Source organism: Ailuropoda melanoleuca, chromosome 4 (assembly GCF_002007445.2).
Source record: "Ailuropoda melanoleuca isolate Jingjing chromosome 4, ASM200744v2, whole genome shotgun sequence".
Classification (NCBI taxonomy): Eukaryota; Metazoa; Chordata; class Mammalia; order Carnivora; family Ursidae; genus Ailuropoda; species Ailuropoda melanoleuca.
In genome coordinates, this window is record NC_048221.1 from 93,856,496 (window position 1) to 93,881,292 (window position 24,797).

The 24,797-nt window shown below is 36.9% G+C and overlaps 1 protein-coding gene across 10 annotated transcripts in view; it reads left to right on the forward strand.

Moving 5' to 3' along the window:
- The window catches only part of ZNF638 (zinc finger protein 638), a 124,951-nt gene extending 102,066 nt beyond the window's left edge, over window positions 1-22,885 (forward strand). For 9 of the 10 annotated variants that reach the window (XM_019794833.2, XM_019794835.2, XM_034659336.1 and 6 more), the window contains 9 exons: window positions 1,422-1,547; window positions 7,405-7,442; window positions 11,881-13,105; window positions 13,718-13,783; window positions 15,366-16,320; window positions 16,818-16,922; window positions 19,657-19,758; window positions 20,876-20,994; window positions 22,565-22,885. In XM_019794833.2, coding sequence (XP_019650392.2) covers window positions 1,422-1,547; window positions 7,405-7,442; window positions 11,881-13,105; window positions 13,718-13,783; window positions 15,366-16,320; window positions 16,818-16,922; window positions 19,657-19,758; window positions 20,876-20,994; window positions 22,565-22,630 — 2,802 coding nt within the window. In that variant the 3' untranslated portion in view covers window positions 22,631-22,885. The remainder of the gene's footprint in view (window positions 1-1,421; window positions 1,548-7,404; window positions 7,443-11,880; window positions 13,106-13,717; window positions 13,784-15,365; window positions 16,321-16,817; window positions 16,923-19,656; window positions 19,759-20,875; window positions 20,995-22,564) is intronic. The other variant, XM_019794836.2, reaches the window with a different exon arrangement.
- The last annotated feature ends 1,912 nt before the right edge of the window (window positions 22,886-24,797 follow it).

Consider the following 24,797-nt stretch of genomic DNA (forward strand, 5'->3'; position numbering starts at 1 on the left):
GTCCCCACTGAGTGGGGAGCCTGCCATAAGGCTTGATCCCATGACCCTGAGATCCTGACCTGAGCTGAAATCAAGAGTTGGACACATAACCGGTTGAGCTACTCAAGTGCCCGAGAACTCCTAGTTTTAAAGGAATAAAACTTGCACAGGGGAGAAAGGTAATATGTGCAAAGAGCATTATCTTATGGGAAAGTTTAGACTTGAGTTCATCTAGCTTTAATTACCTTTGTGACCTTGGCTGAGTTGAGTTTAAATTAAAATTTTGGTTGGTTCTTCATAGAGAGTTAGGTCTTTTTGTTTAGTTATACGGAAAGAAGTATAAAATGATCATCCCTTACTTAGGGGTTTGGTTTCCTTCTTTAAAAGAAATTGTTAACCTCTTTACTTTTTCTATGCCCTCTGTGTGTAATATTTCATTCAGATACTTGTCTAGTAAAATTAGATTTTGAGCAACTACATATTACCTAGAAAGGTAGGATTTCATAACAAAGTTGACATTGTTTCAGAAAAAGTACCTAATTCACCAAAGGTAGATACTAATTTCTTTGATATGCTTCTAACTGATACATAGAGCATGTTTGATACTTTAGAAATAGTGTGAGGGAAGGGAGATGACAGATGGTATAAGGAATTTTGAACTTTTACTTTAGATATGTTTAATCTTCTGGTAGGTATTTTTTTAATTTAATTTCTTAAAAATACCTATCATACTTCTCCATTTTACCTGGACTTTGCAACATTTTAAGGATTGTTTTCTCTTGTTTCCTTTGAAATGAAGATTAACTTCACCTTTGTAATCACATTTGGAAGTCTGGAAGAAAAATGTATCTATTTAGAAAAATGAAGAAAAATTTTTAAATGCATATAACTAAATTTACTGTTCTAACCATGTTTAAGTGTCCATTCAGTGGCATTAAGTATATTCATGTTATACAATCGTCACCGCAGTCCATTTCCAGAACTTTTTTTTTTATCTTCCCAAACTGAAACTCCTTGTCCATTAAACAGTAATTCCTCTGTGCCTCTCTTCCTAGCCCCTGACAACCACCATTCTACCACTGTACTTTCTGTCTCTACGAATTTGACTACTTTAGCTATCTCATATAAGTGGAATCATACAATATTTGATCTTTTGTGATTGGCTTATTGCTCTTAGCTTAATGTCTTCCAGCATATATTGTAACATGCTAGAATTATCTTCCTTTTTAAAGCTAAATAATAATCCATTGTATGCATATACAACGTTTTGTTTATCTACTCATCCGTTGATAGATACTTAGTTTGCTCTACTTTTTGACTATTGTGAATAACACAGTTCTTTGGGCTAAATACCAAAAGTGGAATTCCTGGATCATATGGTAATTCTACTTTAGTTTTTTTCAGGAACTACTTAATGTATTTTTTTTTTATCTTCTCCAAAGGCAATTCTTCAGTTAGATAGTCCCGAATCTGCTCAGTCAATGTATAGTTTTCTGAAACAAAATCCACAGAACATTGGTGATCATGTTTTGACCTGTACATTATCTCCAAAAATGGACTCATCAGAGGTAAGATTATTTTCTGTCAACTTTTGTGCTTTTAGAAAATGAAAGTGTAAAGGTCATTCTTCTAAAGCTAGAAGGTGTACTCTGAAGGAAATTGCAAGAATTATTCTTGGAGAGTAGCCAAACTGGTACTGAGTTTAGGTATTCTTTCTTTTAAAAATTCGTGTTGCAATCACTACTACAATTTTCATGGTTTATGGAGCAGTATAAATTTGTCTAAATTACAATAAATTGAATAATTTTGAAAAATGGAGTATATTCATTCTGATACCTATTAATGGACATATGTGTAGAATGATTCCATATATGTAACATGATCATGATTCTCTCCAGAGTGCAGAATCTACTTTGAGTCCATTTTGGCCATTTGGCTTAAGAAGTTTACTTATTCTTGGGGCGCCTGGGTGGCTCAGTCGTTGGGCGTCTGCCTTCAGCTCAGGGCGTGATCCCGAAGTCCTGGGATTAAGCCCCACATCAGGCTCTTTCTCTGGGAGCCTGCTTCTTCCTCTCCCACTCCCCCTGCTTTTGTTCCCGCTCTCGTTGGCTGTCTCTCTCTGTCAAATAAATAAATAAAATCTTTAAAAAAAAAAAAGTTTACTTAATCTTTTCTTTAATATAAACTCTTGTATAAGACATAAGAGTTTACAGATTATTGGCTTACACAGTAATAATACATGTATGAAAACTAATCCACCTCTGAAAGAATTAAATTCAAACTCAGATGTTTTCTCTTTGTAATGCTTCATTGTGTCTCTATAACAGGAGGTAAATAATGGGACCTGTATTTGGTGTCTGCATGTTTTTTGTTTATTAGTATGCTAAAAATCTTGTGCTAGCTCAAGAAAAAGAAAATTCCACCATCTAAAACCAAATTAAATAAAGGATCTATAAGTAAATGCATCATGATAGGTACTGTTTTTTTTTTAAGATTTATTATTTTAGAGAGACAGAATGGGGGGAGGGGCTGAGGGTAGGGAAGAAAGAAAAATCTTCAAGTAGACTCCCTGCTGAGCATGGAGCCCAACATGGGGCTCCATCTCATGACCCTGAGATTATGACCTGAGCGGAAAACAAGAGTTGGACGCTTACTGACTAAGCCATCCAGGCGCCCATGATAGGTACTGATTTCAGCACAAATTTGAGTGGCTTGTTTAACTGATAATTTCAGAAAAAATTTGGAAGTTTTTAGCATTTTTTTTCTTAACAGAACATGGTATTTTTAAAAATTTGTTGTTTTTATATTTCGAAGTTATTACTTTGTTCAGAGTTACAGTCAACACTGATGATACAGAAATTTTTCTTCTAAGAATACAGTCCCAAATTTTTAGACTTAAAATGAAACAAATGATTATAGAAAACATCTACCCGAATGATACTTTACTTCCCAAGCTTTTACTTAGAACCTTATTCTTATGGCTTATTAAATTGAAAAACACATTGTTTGGGGCGCCTGGGTGGCACAGTCTTTAAGCGTCTGCCTTTGGCTCAGGGCGTGATCCCAGCGTTCTGGGATCGAGCCCCACATCAGGATCCTGTGCTAGGAGCCTGCTTCTTCCTCTCCCACTCCCCCTGCTTGTGTTTCCTCTCTCGCTGGCTGTCTCTGTCAAATAAATAATACAAAATCTTAAAAAAAAAAAAAAGAAAGAAAGAAAAGAAAAAAAAACACATTGTTTTACTGTAGACTTAGCCCCACACCTGATAAGATAATCTTGACCATGTTACATGGCGTCCATTATATTCATTTAACAAATGGTAAATAAATGGTTGAAGCAGGTAGACCAATTTCAGGGTATTATAATGGTCTATATGACAAGTAGTGAAAGCCTCCTAAACTAGATTAAGAAATGAAAATAAATCCTGTCCCCCAATTTTTTTTTTAAAGATTTTATTTATTTATTTATTTGACAGAGATAGAGACAGCCAGCGAGAGAGGAACACAAGCAGGGGGAGTGGGAGAGGAAGAAGCAGGCTCACAGCAGAGGAGCCTGATGTGGGGCTCGATCCCCTAACACCGGAATCACGCCCTGAGCTGAAGGCAGATGCTTAACCGCTGTGCCACCCAGGCACCCCATGTCCCCAAATTTTTTAAATAAGTTTTTAATTTACCACATGTATAGTGAACTAATTAAGTAACATCCTTATATTATTCTTTGACACCCCCCCATTCATTTTTTACCTACAATATTATGCAGGTATACAGTGCAACTTTTAGTTGTATAAATATAGTTACTCTGCATATGAAGCATGAAGGCTTGATTCTAAGTACTGAAAATAATATCTGTATTTTTGATATCTTGATGAAGAAGATACTATAGAATTCGATAGTGTGAGCGTGGGTCTATAAAGAAGGAAACACGGTATCTGTCCGTAACTTGTATACTTGGAGGTCACTTTCTTATATCCCCATTCATTCTTCAAAATGATGCTGTTCTTGTTTTCTTCAGTGTTTGGACTGTGGCTTTCCTGTACAATTCTGGCAGGGCAGTTGTTTTTGAGAGGAAAAGGAAAGCCTGTCTTCATGTTACTCAGGCCATTAATTACTATTTGTTGAATGGAATCTATTCTCTTGTTAAAGCTCCCTGTTCTAAATTTATGGCCGTTTGTTTCATAAAGCAACTGTACACCTTTATTTTCTTTTTATTGCTCTTCTGAGTTATTTTTGTTCTTGGATTCTGTGTCTCCTCCTCTCTTGGATTTCTTTCTGTTTGTTAGATTACATCATCAATAATTTTCCCCCAGAAAGTATGTGTGTACAGTAAACTTTTTGAATCCCTGAAATTGACTTTATTTTGCTCTTACATATTTCATTGATAGTTTGTCTAGATGGAGAAGTCCGTGCTCAGCTTGTTGTTCCTTTCATTGTTTTTCTTAACCTGTATTAGTTTTTTTGTTTGTTTTGTTTTAAATAAATCTCTTCACCCAACATGGGGCTCAGATTCACAACCCCAAGATTAAGAGTTGCATGCTCTACCTGCTGAACCAGTCAGGCGCCCCTTAACCTGTGTTGTTAAGAAGGCTGATTCTTTTTTTTTTTTTTTTTTTTTTTAAAGATTTTATTTATTTGCGAGAGAGAGAACACAAGCAGGGGTAGTGGCAGAGGCAGAGGGAGAAGCAGGCTCCCCACTGAGCAGGGAGCCTGATGAGGGGCTTGATCCCAGGACCCTGGCATCATGACCTGAGCTGAAGGCAGACACTGAGCTACCCAGGCATGCTGAGAAGGCTGGATCTAATCATATTATGTATTTTATTTTTTTCCTTTGAAAACTTTAAGCATTTTTTGATTGGTTCATTAAACAAATACCTGTCTGATTCCGTTCCTATGCCAGCACTGTTTTTTTGTTTGTTTTTTGTTTTTTGTTTTTTTTAAAGATTTTTTTTATTATATTATGTTAATCACCATACAGTACATCCCCGGATTCCGATGTAAAGTTCGATGCTTCATTAGTTGCGTATAACACCCAGTGCACCATGCAATACGTGCCCTCCTTACTACCCATCACCAGTCTATCCCATTCCCCCACCCCCTCCCCTCTGAAGTCTTCAGTTTGTTTCTCATAGTCCATAGTCTCTCATGTTTCATTCCCCCTTCTGATTACCCCCCTTTTCTTTATCCCTTTCTTCCCCTACCGATCATCCTAGTTCTTATGTTCCATAGATGAGAGAAATCATATGATAATTGTCTTTCTCTGCTTGACTTATTTCACTTAGCATTATCTCCTCCAGTGCCGTCCATGTTGCAGCAAATGTTGAGAATTCGTTCTTTCTGATAGCTGAGTAATATTCCATTGTATATATGGACCACAGCTTCTTAATCCAGTCATCTGTTGAAGGGCATCTCGGCTCCTTCCATGATTTGGCTATTGTGGACAATGCAGCCAGCACTGTTTTAGATATTGGACGACATTGATAAACAGAGGAGTTGTGGTCCTAGTCCTCAAGGAGCTTATATTTTAGTGGAAAAGAGGGACTATAAAAAGATTCTACGTGTACACACACACACACAATGTCAGATGGTTAAAAAAAATGCTATGAAGTGTTATGGAGACCAATCAAAAGGATAGAGAGTAATGGCTGGGGGGAATGTATATCTTAGAGTGGCAGCAGTAGTCCTGAGGAATAGTTATTTGAGACCTGAGCAAAGCAAGAGAGCAAGCTCTACAATAACAGGGAGAGGAGGTTTTTAAACTGAAGGGCAAGTGCTAAGTCCTTAAGGACAGATTTGATGATTCAGGGACTCCAAGGAGGATCAGTATGGCTAGCCCAGTGAGCTAGGTTTTATCTTGGTTTGGGTCTTATTCATATCTCCTGCTTTAGAGCACTCGGTGAATTTATAAAGATTAGTGTGTTCTTTCACCTAAAGAAGGTCTTCCTCTTATTATTTCTTTGATTATTTCTTCTCTTCAAATTTTAATGTTCTGTCTTTCAGGAGGTAGCACCTATACTGATTTTGTGGAGTATTTCATTATCTGAAATATCTTCAGTTAATTTTGTATCCTTATCTTTCTCTCTGTTGTGTATTTATTTATGAATAAAGAAGCAAATTAGCTAATGCAGGTATCTGGTATAGATTTCCTCTGCTGTCATACAGGCGCCCCCCACCCCCAAAAAAGCTAGTCCCGTGAATGGGAAGACTGATTGTAAATGCTATGGATGGGGCTTATCAACTGTCATCTTTAATTTTGGTTACGTATCATTTGAGTGTAGACTGAATACCGATTAAAATGCCCAAGTAAAGAAGGCCTTTACTCTGGGACTTCCATCACCCACACCAGAAATCCTCTCTAAGCACATTATTCAGTTTCTTTGAAGTATAATTTTCAGTTTTTAATATATCTAAAGAAAGATAATTTTCAGCTCTAACACACATGATTCCTGGAGAAAAAGCCTACAGCTGGTATATATAAGATGTAAAGAACAGACAGTTTTTGCTGTTTTGTTCACTGATGTGTCCAGTGCCTGGACTGGTGCTTGGTGCATAGGCATTGAATTTTAATTCTGGTTCATTTTGGGCCCTAGGACATTGATTTTTTGGTGGTTCAGATATATGTTTAAAAGGATTATTGTTAGGGGTGCCTGGGTGTCTCAGTCAGTTTAAACATCCGATTCTTGATTTCAGCTCAGGTCTTGATCCTCAGGGTCGTGAGTTCAAGCACCGTATTGGGCGGGTGTGGAGCCCACTTAAAAAAAAAAGGATTGTTAAATTTTGTTCAGCACTTCTAGGTGTTTTGAGTAGAAAGCTTTTTAAGTCACCTAATCTCCCTTATAAATAGAAGTCTTTTAAAATAGTGATTGCACAATGAAGATGTTGCTTGGTTGATTTTGTTTTTATTCTTGAAAACAGTATTTCCAAGCTTTTAAAGTTAAAAAAGTTTTTTTTTTTTAAGATTATATTTATTTATTTTAGAGAGCGTGTGCGCCCGTGGGAGGAGGGCCAGAGGGAGAGGGGCTGAGAGAATCTCAAGCAGACTCCCAGCTGAGCGTAGAACCTGAATGTGGGTTTTGATCTCAGGACCCTGAGATCATGACCTGAGCCAAAACCAAGAGTCGGATGCTCAACCAACTCTGCTACCCAGGCGTCCAAAAGAATTTCTTATTTTTATCAACATTAAGGAGACTTTTTTCCTCATTAATTGCTGTGTGTCAGTTATTCTCTATCACCTAACTAGGGCTCTTTATCTAATGAGAAAATAATTTTAGAACCTGATAGTTATGTGGACACTAAAAACTGTTTTGATATATTTTTAAGATGTGGTCTTATTTTTTTAGCTTAGATTTTAAGAACTGAAAACATTGCATTGATGGGTTAAATATTTAAAATCCAGTAAAATAGCCTCTAATGAAATATGGAATTGTGTTACAGGCTCAAGCTGACAAAGACCCAGAACTAGGAAAAGAAAGGTATGTTGCTTTAAGTTGGCTAACATTTTTGCATAGTATTTAATTACTGAATTTTGTTTTTGTATATTATGATAATTGTTCACTTGTAACAAAGTGTTTGTAGCTCTCATGTCCATTTTGTGTATATACATACATATGGATGTTATGGAGGGTGTGTGTGCGCGTTTGTGAGGGTTTTTTTTTGACTCTTCGACCAAGCGTTTTGTTTGTTTTTTAGTCTCTTTCAGATATTTACTGATTTTTTAGAAAAACTAAATTTGTAAACACAGTTTGAATTAAATACATAAATATGACTTCTTTATGAAATGTTTTGCTAGACTCTTGAACAACTCGACTCCGTTATCAGCATTACATTCTTGTTAGTTTTTTCTGTTCCACAATTGTTAAACACAGTAATAAAATTTTAATCATTTTGTATAATCTTAAAATTTCATGGACATAAAACCAAAAAGAAGGTATTCAGTGTGTATTTACTTTCTGAAGACAGCTGGAGTGGGGGAAAGGATATTTATAAAGCAAAATAATGTATGAAAGCTTGGATGAAAGATGGGAACTTGTTCTTCAATGTGTACACAAACTAGTGACTCACAGTCTTGTTCTGACCACATGTAGTACACCCTCTTCTTAGTAACTTTTTCGTCCTGATGAATACCACCGTTACCACCACCTTTGCCCCACCAATTAATAACCTTCTTTTTAATGCTCTTCATTGGGAATCACTGGTTTAGAATTCCTTTCCCTCTTTAATACTAAGTGATTTGCTCTTATTTGTTAGTCAGTGTAGTAAGAGCTTATCAGTTTGAAAGCAGTTTGAAAGTGTTTAAATATGGAAAGTTTGTTTTATTTGATGTACTAGTTTTAAGATGCCTGAAAATCAGGGTGTCTTATGGATTTTTCTTAGTAATTCTTACATGAGGCTCTTAAATGATAAAGATGATTAAGAGTGTTTTAAAATGTGGTAACTTTAAGCAATTAGATTTCCTGTATATGCCAGCACAGACTTTTTTTTACGTTGTATACCATCATACCAATTCTGTTCATATGTCTTAGAAGTATACCAACAGCACCGTTTGCTATAAAAGCCCACGAAGGGCAATAAGTTGGTAATGCTACATGTAATGTAGATGGGCCTGTGGTTTGGCCGCAGTAACTCTGGCTAAGTGAGTAGGCTCTTTCAAAAATTGATTTTATAAATGAATCTCATTTTATAGATTTCATTTGACATAGTTTAAGGTCTGCAAGAACAGCTATTGTCTGTGTTCTGGTCATTTTTTTCCTCTCGTTATCTTGACTTTCCAGTCAAAGATTTCTTCTTAAGGAGTTTACAGATAGTTGTCTATTATGGTAATCTTACAAAATTAATTTTTAAAATTCTAGTACTAATAATTTCCATTTTGCAGTCAGTTTTTTCTGACTTAAATGACATTAGGAAAAAAGATGTAGGATGGGGCCCGAATACCTCACATTTCTTGATTGGAGTAAACTGATCCTGGGAAAATACTGGTGCTCATTGTTTTTGTTTTTGAAGCACTTGCAGGTGCTGATTCATCAGGAATGTGATGCTTTTGTTTATAATTAGTGTAAAGTCTTTAAATATACTTCCTATTTAAAGGAAATCTCCTGTGGATATATTAATAATATTCTACATTTTGGCTGTTCTCATCCCCTCCCATATAAACTGTATTTACTTACCATGTGATTAAGACTCCAAATAAGAATCCTAGGTGCAGTTTTCACCAACCCATTAACAATGTTGAGAAGTACCCAGTGGCCCTCTTAAATAAATACTAATCTTCAGTATTGTTAAGTTGCAGGCTAAAGTTTCTCAGAAAGTGTAGGATATGGTGTTAACCTTTGTTCTCACACCCAGTTTGTTTTGAGTTTTGAAACCCTGTTATTATGGAGGGATGGAAGTGGGTCAGGGGTGGAAATTAGATATCTATATCCCGAATGCCTTCCCTGTTTCTTTTTTGTGCATTTCCCAAAATATGGCTGCGTATTCCTCTGATATCTAAAAGACTGGGGGTTTTTTTGACTTTGGTGTTAATAATTTTACATAATTTGACATCTCAGATGGACTTTTCAGGCTAACCTGATGAACACGGAGACTTTTTCCCATATTAGCCAGAAAACTAGATATTAATTTTTGGTAAATGAATTCTGTGAAGAAAGCACTCTAATTTTGTTTGTTTGTTTGTTTGTTTATTATTTATGATTTTATTTATTTATTTAAGCTCGAGAGTGCACAAGAGGGTAAAGGACAGAGGGAGAGGTACACTCCCTGCTGAGCGGGGAGCCTGATGCGGGGCTCGATCCCAGAACTCCGGGATCATGACCTGAGCTGATGGCAGACACTCAACCAGCTGAGTCACCCAGGAGCCCCAGCACTGTAATTTTAAAAGACAGAAACACACAAACATCGTAGTAAGCTATTTTTCAAGTAGGTCCGTACTCTGTTTGAAGTATGGAACTCCATAGTGATTCATTTTGTATAAAAGATAATCGCTTTTTCTATCGACAAACTTTAAATATGGTAAAGGGGAGGGACTTGCTATATCCTAGAGCCAGGAATCAAAATCTCCATTGTTACCTTCTAGCTGAGTAGATTGGTGTTTTTGTATAACCCTAATTTATAAAGCCTTTAGGGTTAATGGTGCAGTTCTTTAATGAGGCAGGAATTTGAATTTAGTCTTCCTTGTTGGAAAAAAGTCTCACAATTTAAAAATGAAAGCTCGCATTTGAGAAATATTATTTACATAACTGCTGTAACTGAATGTCAAAACTTCTTATCTTTGTTGTATTTGGCCGCATGTTTTGTTGTGACTCATTCTAAGAATTTGAAACACTTAAAATCAGCCATTGGTATTTTTGAATATGAGGAATGTGAATAATTTCAAATAAAAAGTTTTAAACCCTTTCAGCGTACAAAGGAAGCTTATACAAATGAGTATAAGTGTATGGTTAAGCTGTATGGTTACCGACTGTTGAACTTAAATAAATTCCTCAAACTCTCTGCCTCTATAACTTTTCATCAAGTGATGTTTCTCTGATCTCTTAGATCTCCTTTGGAGGTTTAAACTTAACCATCTTCGGTGGGGAAGACCACTTTTTTGGTTCAAATGATTAGACCCTGATATGGTAGCACTTAGTTTTTTCAAAGTTTTGAAATACTAAACATCTCGGTACACAGATACGCATCACCTTGCATTAACTAAAGGATATTATGGCCACTCTTTGGGAAGCATATCAAGGATGTTTCATCCCTCCTTCCTTGAGAACTAGGAGGAAAAAAACCAATATTCTTTACTATGAGGTGTTGATACGGCATCACTTTCTGGTGTCTTCCTCTAACTGGCTGCTTCTGGTCTAATAAGTGAATATATTTGTTAAATTTGATTTGTGTAGACAGCATGCTGGACATTGTTTTGGAAGCTAAGATTTTGCATGTCATTCTTCAAGATAACCTCTGATCTGTTGAACATTAATATAAAAACAGTTTGTTCTGACTCAATGAAATGAGTTGAATTCTTGAATCACACACTTTTGTTTACCTTGGATTTGGAAAGACCACAATGAAATAAGATCAGTTGTATGTACTTGCCATGTATTTTCTTCATTTCTTCTGAATAATTTTACTTGAAACTTTAAATTAAGTATTGGAATTCTAAGTTATTTATTCTCTGTAACTGGAAAGATTTCTTTAATACACACCTTCTCACTCAAGTAGCCAAAGGCATCTACCTTATGTTAAGGTGATTCTATCAGTTTTGCCTCTAACTGTAAATCCAAAAGAGTATTTAAAAGATACTTCCAAAGAGTTTTCTTTTAGGTATTGTTATCAAGAAATACAGTTCTCGGGAAAAACAAGTCTGTCTCACATCTAAAAAAAAAAAAAAGTTGACATGGTTAGGAGTATAGCCTTTTCTCCCTACCAGTTTTTATTTCTATTCATTTTAGGTAAGATACACTTAAAATTTTAAATTTCAATGCATGGATTATTAGTTTCATTGTAGAACTATACACATATTTTATTATTTCAGTTACCACTGTTGGGAAGATCTCAATAATTTGCGATGTCTCAGATTCACGTTCAGCCTCCTCATGTCTAGTGCAAATGTGACACAAGGAAAAATTGGTTATAAGGATTATATTAATGGTCATAATTTTGCCATTATTTCCTTTGAACTAAAAAGAAATCTTCAGTGCAATGGAGGAGGATCTCTTATAAAATTTTATATTGCTTACATATTTGTGTCAAAACATTTTAACCGTTCTAATGCCGATTGGCTGGACTTCCTAGTGCTTATTACTAATGCATCAGAAGTCTTAACAGTTGGCATCAACAGGATTATTTATAATGGTTGAATTCTCATCATAGTTTGATTTTTGTTTGTGTTTTGTTTGTGTTCTTTTTTTGTTTGTTTTTAAATACTTTTAGCCCTGACTTGAAAAACAGTCCAGTTGATGAAAGTGAGGTGCAAACAGCAGCTGATAGTCTCTCTGTTAAACCTAGTGAGGTTGAAGAAGAAACTGTTCCCAACGTTGAAACAGAAACTTCTGTACAGCAGGAAGAACCTTGTGAGGAAGAACCTGAAAAAGCACTATGTGACTCTGACTTTACTATTGAAACGTTGGAAGTTGAAACTCAAGGAGAGGAGGTCAAAGTGGAAATTCCTCTTGTAACATCCACTCCAATCAGTATTGAATTATTCACTGAAAATGTAGAGGAGTGTGTTTTAAATCAGCAGGTGTATACCAGTGACTTCGAGAAAGAAGAGGCAGAAATTATTAACCCTAAAACAGAATTACCAGCATCTGACACTGCATTTATAGAAGAAAGGAACATCAAAGGAATTCTAGAAGAATCTCCATCTGAAGCAGAAGACTTCTTTTCTGGGATTACACAGTCCATGATAGAAGCTGTAGCTGAAGTAGACAAACATGAAATTGTTTCAGAAATAGTACCGTCTACTTGTGTTGTGACCCTGGTACCAGGAATTTCCACTGGGAATGAGAAGGCAGTGAGCAAGAAGGGAATTTCTGACAAAAGTAACATGGATGAAAAGGAGGAAAATGAATTTAATAGTAAGGAAACCAGAATGGATCTGCAAATAGGAACAGAGAAGACTGAAAAGAATGATGCTAGGATGGTTGCAGAGAAGTTGGAAAAGATCGTGGCAGCAGTGAAAGAAAAGCCTGCAGAAAGTGCTGTGTCCAAGGCATGCCCAAATAAAGGAATGGGTCAGGCCAATAAGCCTGATGAAACTAGTAAAACTAGTATGTTGGCTGTATCAAATACATCTAGCACTAAATCAAGCATCAAAGCTGGTATGGTCTCTTCTCCAAAGGTAAAAGCTACAGCTTCAAAATCCGAAAACCAGAAAAGTTTTCTGAAATCTGTACTCAGAGATCAAATAAATGCTGAAAAGAAACTTTCAGCCAAGGAATTGGGTCTCCTTAAACCTACAAGTGCCAGATCAGGCTTGGCTGAAAGCAGCAGTAAATTCAAACCCACTCAGAGCAGTGTTACCAGAGGAGGCAGTGGAAGAATCTCAGCCCTGCAAGGCAAGGATTCGGAACTGGATTACAGGGATATTACAAAACAGTCTCAGGAAACTGAGGCTAGACCTTCCGTCATGAAACGGCATGACAGCAACAATAAGGTGAGGAGGGTAGGAAGAATGGCTCAGTGTTGTCTTTGAAATGAGTAGCTCTGCTGTTGTAGTTTTGGAGTAAGAGATGTAATCTTGTTTTGTACTTTCATCTCCTCACTCCACCCCCAAGCTCCCATTTCTCTTAATGATTCCACTGATTTAAGCCAATAGATATTTAGAATAATAAGCTCAAGTTTGTACATTATTAACAGGTTCGAAAAGCATTTTTTGGATAAAATGTGGTCAGAAATACAAGTGTGGTTTAAAAAAAAAAAAAAAAGTCTGCAGTGACTTTCCTGAGGTGATTTACCATTGTGCTTCTGAATGGGAAACCGTTTTCTCTTTTAAATTGAAGCTTCCTTTATCAGCTTACTGATTGCCCAACTTAGACACTGTGGGTATAGGGAAGAGAAGATCAGTAAAACTGAATTTACCTACAACCTAAGAGATGATGCCTATGTTGTTAAAATGATTGTTGACTTAGTATGGTATACCTGTTAACTATTTTCATAATGGAATGTGTTTGGATATCGTTTGGTGTTTGGATTTTTTTTTAAAAAAAGAATGTTAATAACATAGTTGTAAATTCTCTTTTTCTGTATTTTTTACTTAATATTTCAGACTTTGGCTGGGCAAAACACTAAGAACCCTAAAAGCACCACTGGTAGAAGTTCCAAATCTAAAGAGGTAAGAAACAATTCACTAATACTAATAAGCCTTCTATTCTGTCCTTCCACAGAAGAGTTCATCTGTCTTATAACTAGTGTCTCTCCTGTAATAATCAATTTAATAACAGAGCAAGGGACAGGAATGAGATATTTTATTTTTGACCCTACCACCAATTTGTTTTTTGACCTTGAGCTAGGTTAAATTGTTTGTGTGCATGGTGCAGGCGAAAAGTAGTGCAGGGGCAGGAAGGGAAGAAAAAGGTAGAAAAATCCCTCCAAGCTCCTGTTGAGAGCCATAGGTTATAAACACAATAGAACCATATGTGTTAAAGGAGACTGGTGTTTGACTAGAGTCCTTGCCATTTTGTGGAACTTCCAAACAGGTGGTCCTTTTGAGATGGCTCAATTTAAACCTAACTGGATGGGCTCTAAGATTTACTTTCCTGGTACTAAGTTCTGCCAAACAAACGTGTTATTTTTGTTGTTGTTGTTTGGTATTTTAGGTTTTTCCATTCATAGAATATTTTTTCGGTCATTTTATCCTGGCATGGAGGAGAAATGTTAGTAGTTTAAGAAGCATAAGTAAGGATAATGTTTCTATTGGCTTAATAAGTTGATAGTATAAATGCTTACAAGTTTCTTTCTCCCAAAATTACTGGGTATATGTTCTAATGTCATTATATATGCTAGTAATTGATCACTGATAGCATACTAAATTTGTCGGATGCTTGCTGGGAATTTATTTTCCTTAGTATTGGCACCATTTTTCAAATTACAGATACTGGTTTTTTTTTCAAGTGCAGTTATATTTGGCATTAAGTCTTATTTAGTAAGAATTTTTCCATATAACTTTCTCTAAATATAAATTTTATATTAATGTTGTATATCTTAATTGGTCAATGGTGTAATCTAGTTAGCTGTTTACTTTCTAGCTACATTTGAGGTGCTTCTAGTAGTCCATTAAGTCTCCTAGAACACTTGTTAGATATCAATTAAGAGGGAACAATAAATTTTTTACATTGTAGTTTGATAAATGCTTTACATTGTTTGATAAATGCTTTAAATGTAGTATTTTTGTGCTTCATATTTCAAAACTTGTACATTATTTAGGGAATGTAATGTTAATTAGAATTAAGTAAAGATGGGACGCCTGGGTGGCTCAATCATTAAGCGTCTGCCTTTGGCTCTGGGTGTGATCCTGGCGTTCTGGGATCGAGCCCCACATCAGGCTCCTCTACTATGAGCCTGCCTCTTCCTCTCCCACTCCCCCTGCTTGTGTTCCCTCTTTCGCTGGCTATCTCTCTCTCTGTCAAATAAATAAATAAAATCTTTAAAAAAAAGAATTAAGTAAAGATGGAATTAGGTTGATATTGTTAGAATTTTACCTTTGGTATTGTTTACTTTGTGAATTAGAGCTAATTCATTTGTGGGACCTTAAAAAATAATTTATCTCAGCCTATCGGAAACTTCTTTGCACTGCAATTCTCATAGATGATATTTCATGCACATTTGCTGGGACTATTTGGAACCTAACCAGTTCTCAGTTAAGTGGTTCTGTTCACGGTTCTGTGGTTTTGTTTTTTTTTTAATCTCTTCAACAGGAACCATTATTTCCATTTAATTTGGATGAATTTGTCACTGTGGATGAGGTTATAGAAGAAGTAAATCCTTTTCAAGCCAAGCAAAACCCACTAAAGGGAAAAAGAAAAGAAGCTCTCAAAAATAACCCTTCCTCTGAATTTAACTTAAAGAAGAGGAAGGGGAAAACTCCTGCCCCTCGTGTTGTTGAGGGGGAATTATCTTTTGTAACATTGGATGAGATCGGGGAAGAAGAGGATGGAGCTGCACACCTAGCGCAAGCCCTAGTCACTGTGGATGAAGTAATTGATGAAGAAGAAATAAATATGGAAGAAATGGTAAAAAATTCAAATTCACTTCTTACATTAGATGAGTTAATTGATCAAGATGATTGCATTTCCCACAGTGAACCTAAAGATGTTACTGTACTGTCAGTGGCTGAAGAGCAAGATCTCCTCAAACAGGAACGCTTGGTAACTGTGGATGAAATTGGAGAAGTTGAGGAGCTACCTTTAAATGAGTCGGCCGACTTAAGTTTTGCTACTTTACATACTAAAGGAGATGAGGGAAATACTGGAAGGGATCCCATTGGGTTCATTTCTTCCCAGATGCCTGAAGACCCTTCTGCTTTAGTTACTGTAGATGAAATACAGGATGACAGCAGTGATCTGCATTTAGTGACTTTGGATGAAGTGACTGAAGAGGATGAAGACTCTCTGGCAGATTTTAACAACCTTAAAGAAGAGCTTAATTTTGTTACTGTTGATGAAGTTGGAGAGGAGGAAGATGGAGACAATGATTTAAAAGTTGAGTTAGCACAAAGCAAAAATGACCGTCCCACAGATAAAAGAGGGGAGAGAAAAAAAAGAGCTGTGGACACAAGGAGGATGAAACTTGAAGCCTTTTCCCAAGTTGGTTCAATAAGTGAGAATGTTATGGAAGAAGGTCTGAAAACCATGATTCAAAGACACTTGGCAGGTAGATACTTAGAAGTGGTAATTTTTCTGCTTTATGAGGGGATTACATTTAAAATTTTAAAAATTTATGTTACAGCATTACTCATAATTGTCCCTGTATTGATTGCTATAAGAAGTCAACAAATAGTGATGGCCTGTGATATTTTCCAAAGGAATGTATACAAGTTTACAGATTTCTTTTAGTTACAGAGCAGACTTTGTCCCGAGTTGTCATACTTCAAAAAAAGATGACAAAGCTGGAAAGCAAACTGCAGTGCCCAGATTGGAATGAAAGCTGGAAAACACAGCTTTTGATTAGTAGCAGGATATTATACCAGACTGCCTCCCAGTTTTTTCTCAGATTTAGGATTTAGAAAAATTTGTGAGGTTGCCATTTCATTTTTAAGTAATATTTTGATTGTATAGAGAAATAGGTTCACTTTAGGGAGATCACAATAATTTCTGAACTAAGAATGGCATGCTATTGCTATAGCAGTAAATTCGACTTTCTCTTTAAAGCTAAAACGCCAACCAAGAGAGTTAGAATTGGGAAAATGCCACCATCGGAAAAAGCTGTTGCGAAAGACCCAATGAAAGGTGAAGAGGCCTTCCAAATTAGTGAAGGTAAAGCAGGATTGATGGAAGTGGGGAGGAGAGTAGAGAGTAACACAACACAAGGTAGTTGTTGAAGTTCCAAAGGTCTACATTCTAAGAAGAAAAAGTAGAAAAACTGAAAATAGAGTGGGGGTGGGGTCCGAGGTGGGGGCAGGGAAAGCAGCCTTATCTGGATGAAGATTTCGGTCTTTGTAATTTAGACTTAATGGAACATAATGGAATGGGATAACAGAATAATAAGCAATCCCTGTTGTGATAGAATGTGACAATAGAACATGACAAATTTGTGGAAATGATATACACAAAAGATGATTCTGACCAAGTTGTACCAGCAAGTAGAAATCATCGCTTAACCAGCTCTTATTTGTGGACCCAGATCCCTTACTTTGTGGATGTTGCCATGCAGGCTGCCAATGAATCAAACAAGATGTCTTAACATTGATAAAATTTATTTTGAAACAAATATGGACCAGTGTCTAGTAAGGGAGAGTACTCTAGTCCCTTAACAAATATTTGTCATTGTGTCCATTATATTCATAGCAAAATTAATAAAAGGTTAGGAAGAAAAGCACACAGTTCCAGATCTCAGATTAACTGATTGAGAGAGTTAAAGCAAAAAATCAACTACTTAGGAGGACTTAAACAGTACTACAAGGGATCCTTTGTTCATTCTCTTTGATATACCCTCCTTGCGCTCCTGCTTTTCTATCCTGTCTTCTCTAAAGAAAAGCTACCAACTGTGATTCAGTCCAGGTTCATTGACTCTGATCTCAGCTGGGCCTTCAGTGCTGCTCCACAATCTTATAGGCCTCCTTCCTTTCCCATTTCCTAACCAGGTGTAATATAAGTCTTTTCCCCCTCTGTATCACATACTGCTTTACCCAGCTCATTCCTCCCTGGATAACCTTGCTTTCATTTCCATTTATCAGAGCAAATACAGGACCTCCACTCTGCCAGCTTGTGTTTTATCTTCCTTGGCATCTCACATACAAAATATGGGCAAGTCTTTCCCATTAAAAAACCATGCCCTTAACCTTGGAATCCTTCTGGCTCCCATCTTTTCTCTTTCCTTTCAGGGCAGAGTATATGGAAGGAATCACCTATTTTTACTTCTTCACCTCAGTGAACTGAATGTATTTTGGCTTCTTTCTAAACCACCTTCCTGAAATTGTTGTTGATAAAACCCCCGTGGATTCTTGTCCAACTTGATTTATTAAGTTTTTTTCCTTCCTGATTCAGTCTTTCTTGACTTCTCTACATTATGTGTTACTTGATCATGTGTTCTTTCTTGAAGCTGTTTCCCATGGCCAAGTGGGTACTCTCTTTCTCTGTTTGTTCTTCTCCATAACCTTTCCTTGATACCAAGCCATAGGTAGTGGTTTAATAATCTGACAAATGGCTCCTGTCATGATTTCATGAGGGTGTTTCCCCCCAGGTTTTCTGTTCGCAGCTACCAGCTTTCTTAGAACTGCCTCATCTCAACTGAACAATAGAGAAAAGTGACTTACTGCTTATATAACTGTTTGTTTCTGTTAATGGACAATATGGTCAACAAAAGGACCTACCTGAAGAAAAAGTAATTTTCGAAACAATTTTAAACCTAAAATATTTGTCTTAATCTATTTAGATAATTATTATGTGATTATATATAATATATATTTATTATTAAAACATAAACATCCATTTGGAGCAGCAGGAGCAAATATGTTTGAGAAAGTTTATTAGTTATTCTGGTGAAGGAATAAACTTTTGTAGGAAGAGACCAGAGGCTATTTTAATCAGGTCAAGGAAAAGGAGATAACCTTTTTTTAATCGACTCTTTAGAACTTGATGAACAGTAAAAAAATAAAACACGAGAAATAAGAGAGGAATAAATAATGATTTCATGGTTCCTGTCCATCCCCTCAGATTTGTTGAAGAGGGCCCAGTTGCATGGAGAGAGCACTGAACTTAAAGTCACAAACTTTGGTTTTAGCCTTAGTCACTTAAAAGCCTTGCAGCCTTGGGCATACCAGTTTTTTTATGTCTTGGTTTCGCTATCTCCATCTATGAAGTAATAAGGGTAATGATTATTTGACCTGCCTCTCTCGCACAAGATAAAAGCTAAATGAAGGATATAGATGTGAAAGGGACTTGTCAGCTACCATGTAATAGTAAGGTATTACAGCTACTGAGGGTCACCAGGATTGCTGGAGCCAGTGTCTGGTCTTGTCTTCCCCAAGATCCTGTTATGCACAGTCTGCAAAAACTGAATGTTTCTTAACTGTTATTTACTTTGCTGCACTTGAACATTTGTCATGTCACTTGTGATTCTGTTGGACAGGGGTCTCTATCAGTTTAGGCTGAGTTTTTTTTTTTTTGATTGGGAGGGCCTCAGTACAGGGCATGAGAATTATTTTCTGCCCATGTCCTTTCCTCCTCAATCCACACTCTTTCCCACACCAGCCCTGTACATACGCTAGTTAACTCCTGACAGTAATTACAGAACTTGAACTTCTTCCATTACTCTTTAAATTCTTCCGAGAACAATATATAAATAAAATATGCTATTGGCTTTAGTCCATTTATTCCTAACATCAGAGAATCTTGTAAGAGTGGTCCAGTGGGATTAGCCAAGGAAGGTTTACTTGGAGAGATGAGCCGTAAATTAAAATTTGAAGGCAGGGATTATCTGGTGTCAGCTTTACAGGCTGTAAATCTATTTTGAATAACTTCTTTTCCTTGAAAAATTTAATGATTTTAGTTGATGAGGAATCTGGATTAAAGGATTCAGAACCAGCACGAAAACGTAAGAAGATTGAGGACTCTTCTTTAGGGAAATCAGTGGTACCTGATGTCCCTGAAGGTAAAGTAAACATGACATTTTTCTTTATCCATATGAAATAAAAATTGAGTACTGTAGTAAGTATTCTCTTGTTTGGATGACTATTCGCATTTCTGAAAACATTTTATTAGTCCTGTGGTTTTTTTTACCTAGTAAGGATTTTTTTTTTTTTTTTCCTTTAAAAGTCTAGACTTTTTTCTTTTCTTCCTGGTACTTTCTTTGCTGCTGTGATAAGAACTAAGTTATACTTGCCCAGGCAGAAATTTCAGGAAAGTAAACATGCTGAAAAGCTTAGCTAGCAAACTGTGGCCAGCTAAAATGAGCTAAAGGAGCACCATATCTGTTTACTCAGCATATTCCTCAGGCAAACACTTGCCCATCGTTCTGCCTCTTTTTTTTCCTCTTTTATTTTAATGGGATTCCAAAGACGTTCATTTCAAAAAACACCATTAGATTCTTTTTCAACAAATTGCTATTTTGAAGAAATTTTATGGTATCCGGAGGCTCTGGAATATTATAGAATTTGTTCAAAAATAAAGGTCTCGGGGGCACCTGGGTGGTGCAGTCGTTAAGCGTCTGCCTTCGGCTCAGGGCGTGATCCCAGCGTTCTGGGATCGAGTCCCACATGAGGCTCCTCCGCTGGGAGCCTGCTTCTTCCTCTCCCACTCCCCCTGCTTGTGTTCCCTCTCTCGCTGGCTGTCTCTCGCTCTGCTAAATAAATAAATAAAATCTTAAAAAAAAAATAAATGTCTCGGGGGCGCCTGAGTGGCTCAGTCGTTAAGCGTCTGCCTTCGGCTCGGCGTGATCCTGGCGTTCTGGAATCAGAGCTCCACATCAAGGCTCCTCCGCTGGTAGCCTGCTTCTTCCTCTCCCACTCCCTCTGCTTGTGTTCCCTCTCTTGCTGGCTGTCTCTCCGTCAAATAAATAAATAAAATCTTTAAAAATAAAAAATAAAGGCCTCGGTTTTGTGATTAAAGGCTTAATTGCTGTTGATCCCTAGATACATGGTAGTATATATGTTTGTATATTAGTATATACTATGATTAGCATGTTTGTCATGTTTAGATAAATTGATTAACACAGCTATAGATGTTAATTTTCCTCCTTTCTCTTCCCCCTCTTTCTTCCTTTCCTCTAGATTTAGACTTCCTTGTACCGAAGGCTGGATTCTTCTGTCCAATTTGTTCCCTCTTCTACTCAGGTGAAAAAGCAATGACAAATCACTGCAAGAGTACACGTCATAAGCAAAATACAGAGGTAAATTTTTTTTTCCTTAACATCTCATAAAATTCTTCATGTGGTACTATAATCAAACTACTTAAGTGTTCACCCAGAATGTATATTCTTCCCTTCGGGAGAACTTTAAAGATTTGTGCCAGTTTATTCCTCTGCAGTTCAGAAGTACAGTCTTCGCTGTATCTTGCCAGGAACTTCTAGTCTTTATTCCTTTTCCTCTGGCAGCATTCCCCAGGGTGGAGTCTACAGATCACTAGTCCCTTTAACTCTCCATTAAAGTGTCGGAAACCATGTATTCTGATGGCCTCTTGCAGAGTCATGGACACGTAGCATATTAAAATTTGTGAATTGTCTAGTCAGAGAGAATCTGCTTAACTTTATATAATCCACTTCCTAAGGTGATTTAATGACAACCCCTCACCCCCCCTTTTAAGTTGTATTCATCTTTAGGAGGTGCTTCTTTAGCCATAGTTGAAGCCGTGGTTCTGATTCCTCCTGAATGTTTGAGAGTTGTTTTATGTATCTTCTAAATTGAATTTGTGGTACCAACACTCAATTAACATTTATTGAGTTGTTATTTGCTGAAAGCTTAGTTAATCCCCCCCATCAACTTTATGAGGGAGATGCTATCATTTCCAGTTTTGTTTTTTTATTATTATTATTTTTTTAATCATTCCAATTTTAAAGGTGAGGAAAACAGTTTTAAAGAGTATCTAAACCCAAGTATCTAATCCCAAGGTCACATAGCTGGTCAGTGGCAGACCTAGGATTTTAACCTAGCTCTGTTTTATTTCTAGCCTCAAACCCTTAACCATTAGGCTGTACTATCTGTGCTCTTAACTTTATCATGTCATTTTACCATTTTAAATTTCCACTGGCTTTGTATTACATTTGGAATAATACCCAAACTACTTCTTGTAGCTCTATAAAGCCCTACATGATCTGATGATTCCTTTCTGGTTCTCTGGCCTCACTGTCTGTTATTGCTTACAATGTTTCAGTTTTTCTGGTGCTCTCAGTTTTTTGTTTCATACATAAAAAAGGCCCGTTTGCTGCTTTTGCACCTTTATATCCCTGTTCCTTTGCCCTCTCCCAGTTCCACTTGGGTAGCTGCCTCTTCTAACTTTTAGCTAAGTCTGGGCTCAAATACCAGCTTCCCAGAAAGGCTTTTGCTTAAGAAAGACCTAGCTAAAATTACAAAACTCCCTCCCACCCCTCAGTCACTTACCTTATTGTATTTCTTTCCCTTTATAGTGCTTACCAGCACCAAAATTTGTCTTATTTATTTATTTATTCTTTTATTGTTTCTCTTCCCCCACTAGAATGTAAGCTCCATGAGGTAAAGGGCCTTACCTATCTTGTTGACCACTGAATCCCCAAGCACCAAACATAATGCCTGGTATATCATAAATATCAGATGACTGGTGAATGGAAGGAAAGAATGTTAATGTAAGGCACTGTGTTTCTAATCTTTATTTTGTAGGTTCAGGCTCTTTTAAATTGTAAATTCAGTGAAATATATTAGATATGTTTTCACACACAGCAGAGCAACACCTAATAAATATTTCATATCGCAAATTGCTTTTAACAGAAGTTCATGGCCAAGCAGAGAAAGGAAAAGGAGCAGAATGAGGCTGAAGAAAGAAGTTCTAGGTGATTGGGGGAAAGGGGAAAGACTTCATTAGAAATTCGTTTAGGGTCCAGTTGATTTGTGTATTTTTGTTATCACTTAATTTGTAATTTTTGTTTCAGAAACAAATATTCATGTTGTACAAATTTCTGATTGCCCTTGATGTGGAAAGACTGACGGGGAAAGTATGATGGGTTTGATTTTTATATCAAATCATCAGGCATGGAGAAATATCTTTTAGAAGTGTTAAAATAAATGTTCCTACTGTATATTTAAAATACCGTCTTGTGTTTGTGGCTGATTTATTAAAGACTTGCTTGCCTCTGATTTCAGACAGGAGACCCCTGTGACTTGGAATGTTTAGGGATTCTTCATGTACTACTGGAAGTCATAGCAGAGCAGGGTTTCACTTTGCTTCTACCATTCATATACAGGTCAAAGATTTCTTAAAACTCCTTGTTTTTCTGGATAAAATCAGATTATGTATAATTGACCCAGGTAGGTTTGAGTAAAACTGCTTGATGTTTTCAGTGTATTAGGAAGATCTTTTTTCTCCTCGTGGTAACATCTGTTTCTGCCAGGATCCATTTGAGGTAGCTTCTAGCAAGTCATTTAGTATTAGCTTAAAAAACTACAAAGACAAAGCAGCCTTTACTTCCTGTGGACTCCTACAGTTGCTTTTAAACCATTTAAATTATTATTTAATGTGTTTGTAAAAAGTTGTTAAAGGTGCAAAAAAATAATTCAGTGGCTTGTTAGGTGCAGGACACAGCCCTGTACTGTAAATTTTTAGATTAGGCATGCTTCAGACATAGGCCTCCTGACTTGAATTGCTTTAATATCAGATTTCTCAGCTTTTCCAAGATTAGAGTATTACCAGTTAATACTAGAGAGTGAATGGAAGGAAATGAAAAACGACTACTTTTTTAGATCTCTTACTCCTATCACAGCACATTACCTCACAGTGAGCAAGAGTGGAGTGACGAACAAAAAGCAGCAACTTCTTGTTGTTGCCCACCAAACTCATTGCACACTCAGTTCAGGCTTAGCTACAGCCAGAGCAGAATGACAAATGGCTCTATGCCATAGACTGAGGAGTGGGGTGGGTGGGGAGGGGGATGGCTTGTGAGAGTCTATTGTAATTAAAGCCTTATAGGTGAGGGGCCCCTGGGTGGCACAGTTGGTTATGCATCCGACTCTTGGTTTTGGCTCAGATCGCACCCTTAAGACTCTCTCCCGCTCTGCCCCCGCCCCACACCCCACCCCGCTTTCTTGTGTGTGCTCTCTCAAGTAAATGAATCTTAAAAAAAAAAACAAAAAAAAACACCTGAGTGAGGTAATAAGAGGGAGAAGAGCTAGTAAAAGCTTGGAGAATAAGGTCCCAGCAAGCTAAAGCAGCATAGTCAGACTAGGAATCTTACTTTTTAAGGAATCTTTTCCTTAGGGGGAAGCTTTTAAAACCAGAGACCATATGAGCTTTAATCTTGTCTGGACCGACCTTGGAATTTAATCTTAAAAATTTAAATGTGGGATGCCTGGGTGGCACAGCGGTTAAGCGTCTGCCTTCGGCTCAGGGCGTGATCCCAGCGTTATGGGATCGAGCCCCACGTCAGGCTCTTCCACTGGAAGCCTGCTTCTTCCTCTCCCACTCCCCCTGCTTGTGTTCCCTCTCTCGCTGGCTGTCTCTATCTCTGTTGAATAAATAAATTAAATCTTTAAAAAAAAAAAATTTAAATGTGAGGAGCACCCGGGTGGCTCAGTTGGTTAAGCGTCTGCCTTTGGCTCAGGTCATGATCTTGGGGTCTGGGGATTGAGCCCTGCATAGGGCTCCCTGCTCAGTGGGGAGTCTGCTTTTCCCTCTCCCTCTGCCCCTCCCCCCAGCTCATGCTCTAGCTCTCTCAAATTTTTAAAAAATCTTTAAAAAAATGTGTGAAACTCTTATTTCTTTCAAATTACTTATGTGGAAATTGGAATTCTATATTAGAATAAAAGGAACTGCTAAAGCATAAAAGTGGTAGGGGTGATTTTTGTTTTAGTGACAGGTGTTGATGATTGGCTATACATAGTAAATAATGTTCCTATATGGAGAGCTGGGAATTTATCCTAGGGCTCCAAATACAAAAAATTTTTGTGTTTTTCTAAAAATAAACATAGACTCTTTACATATAATTTTAGAATTGTTCCACACTTTTTC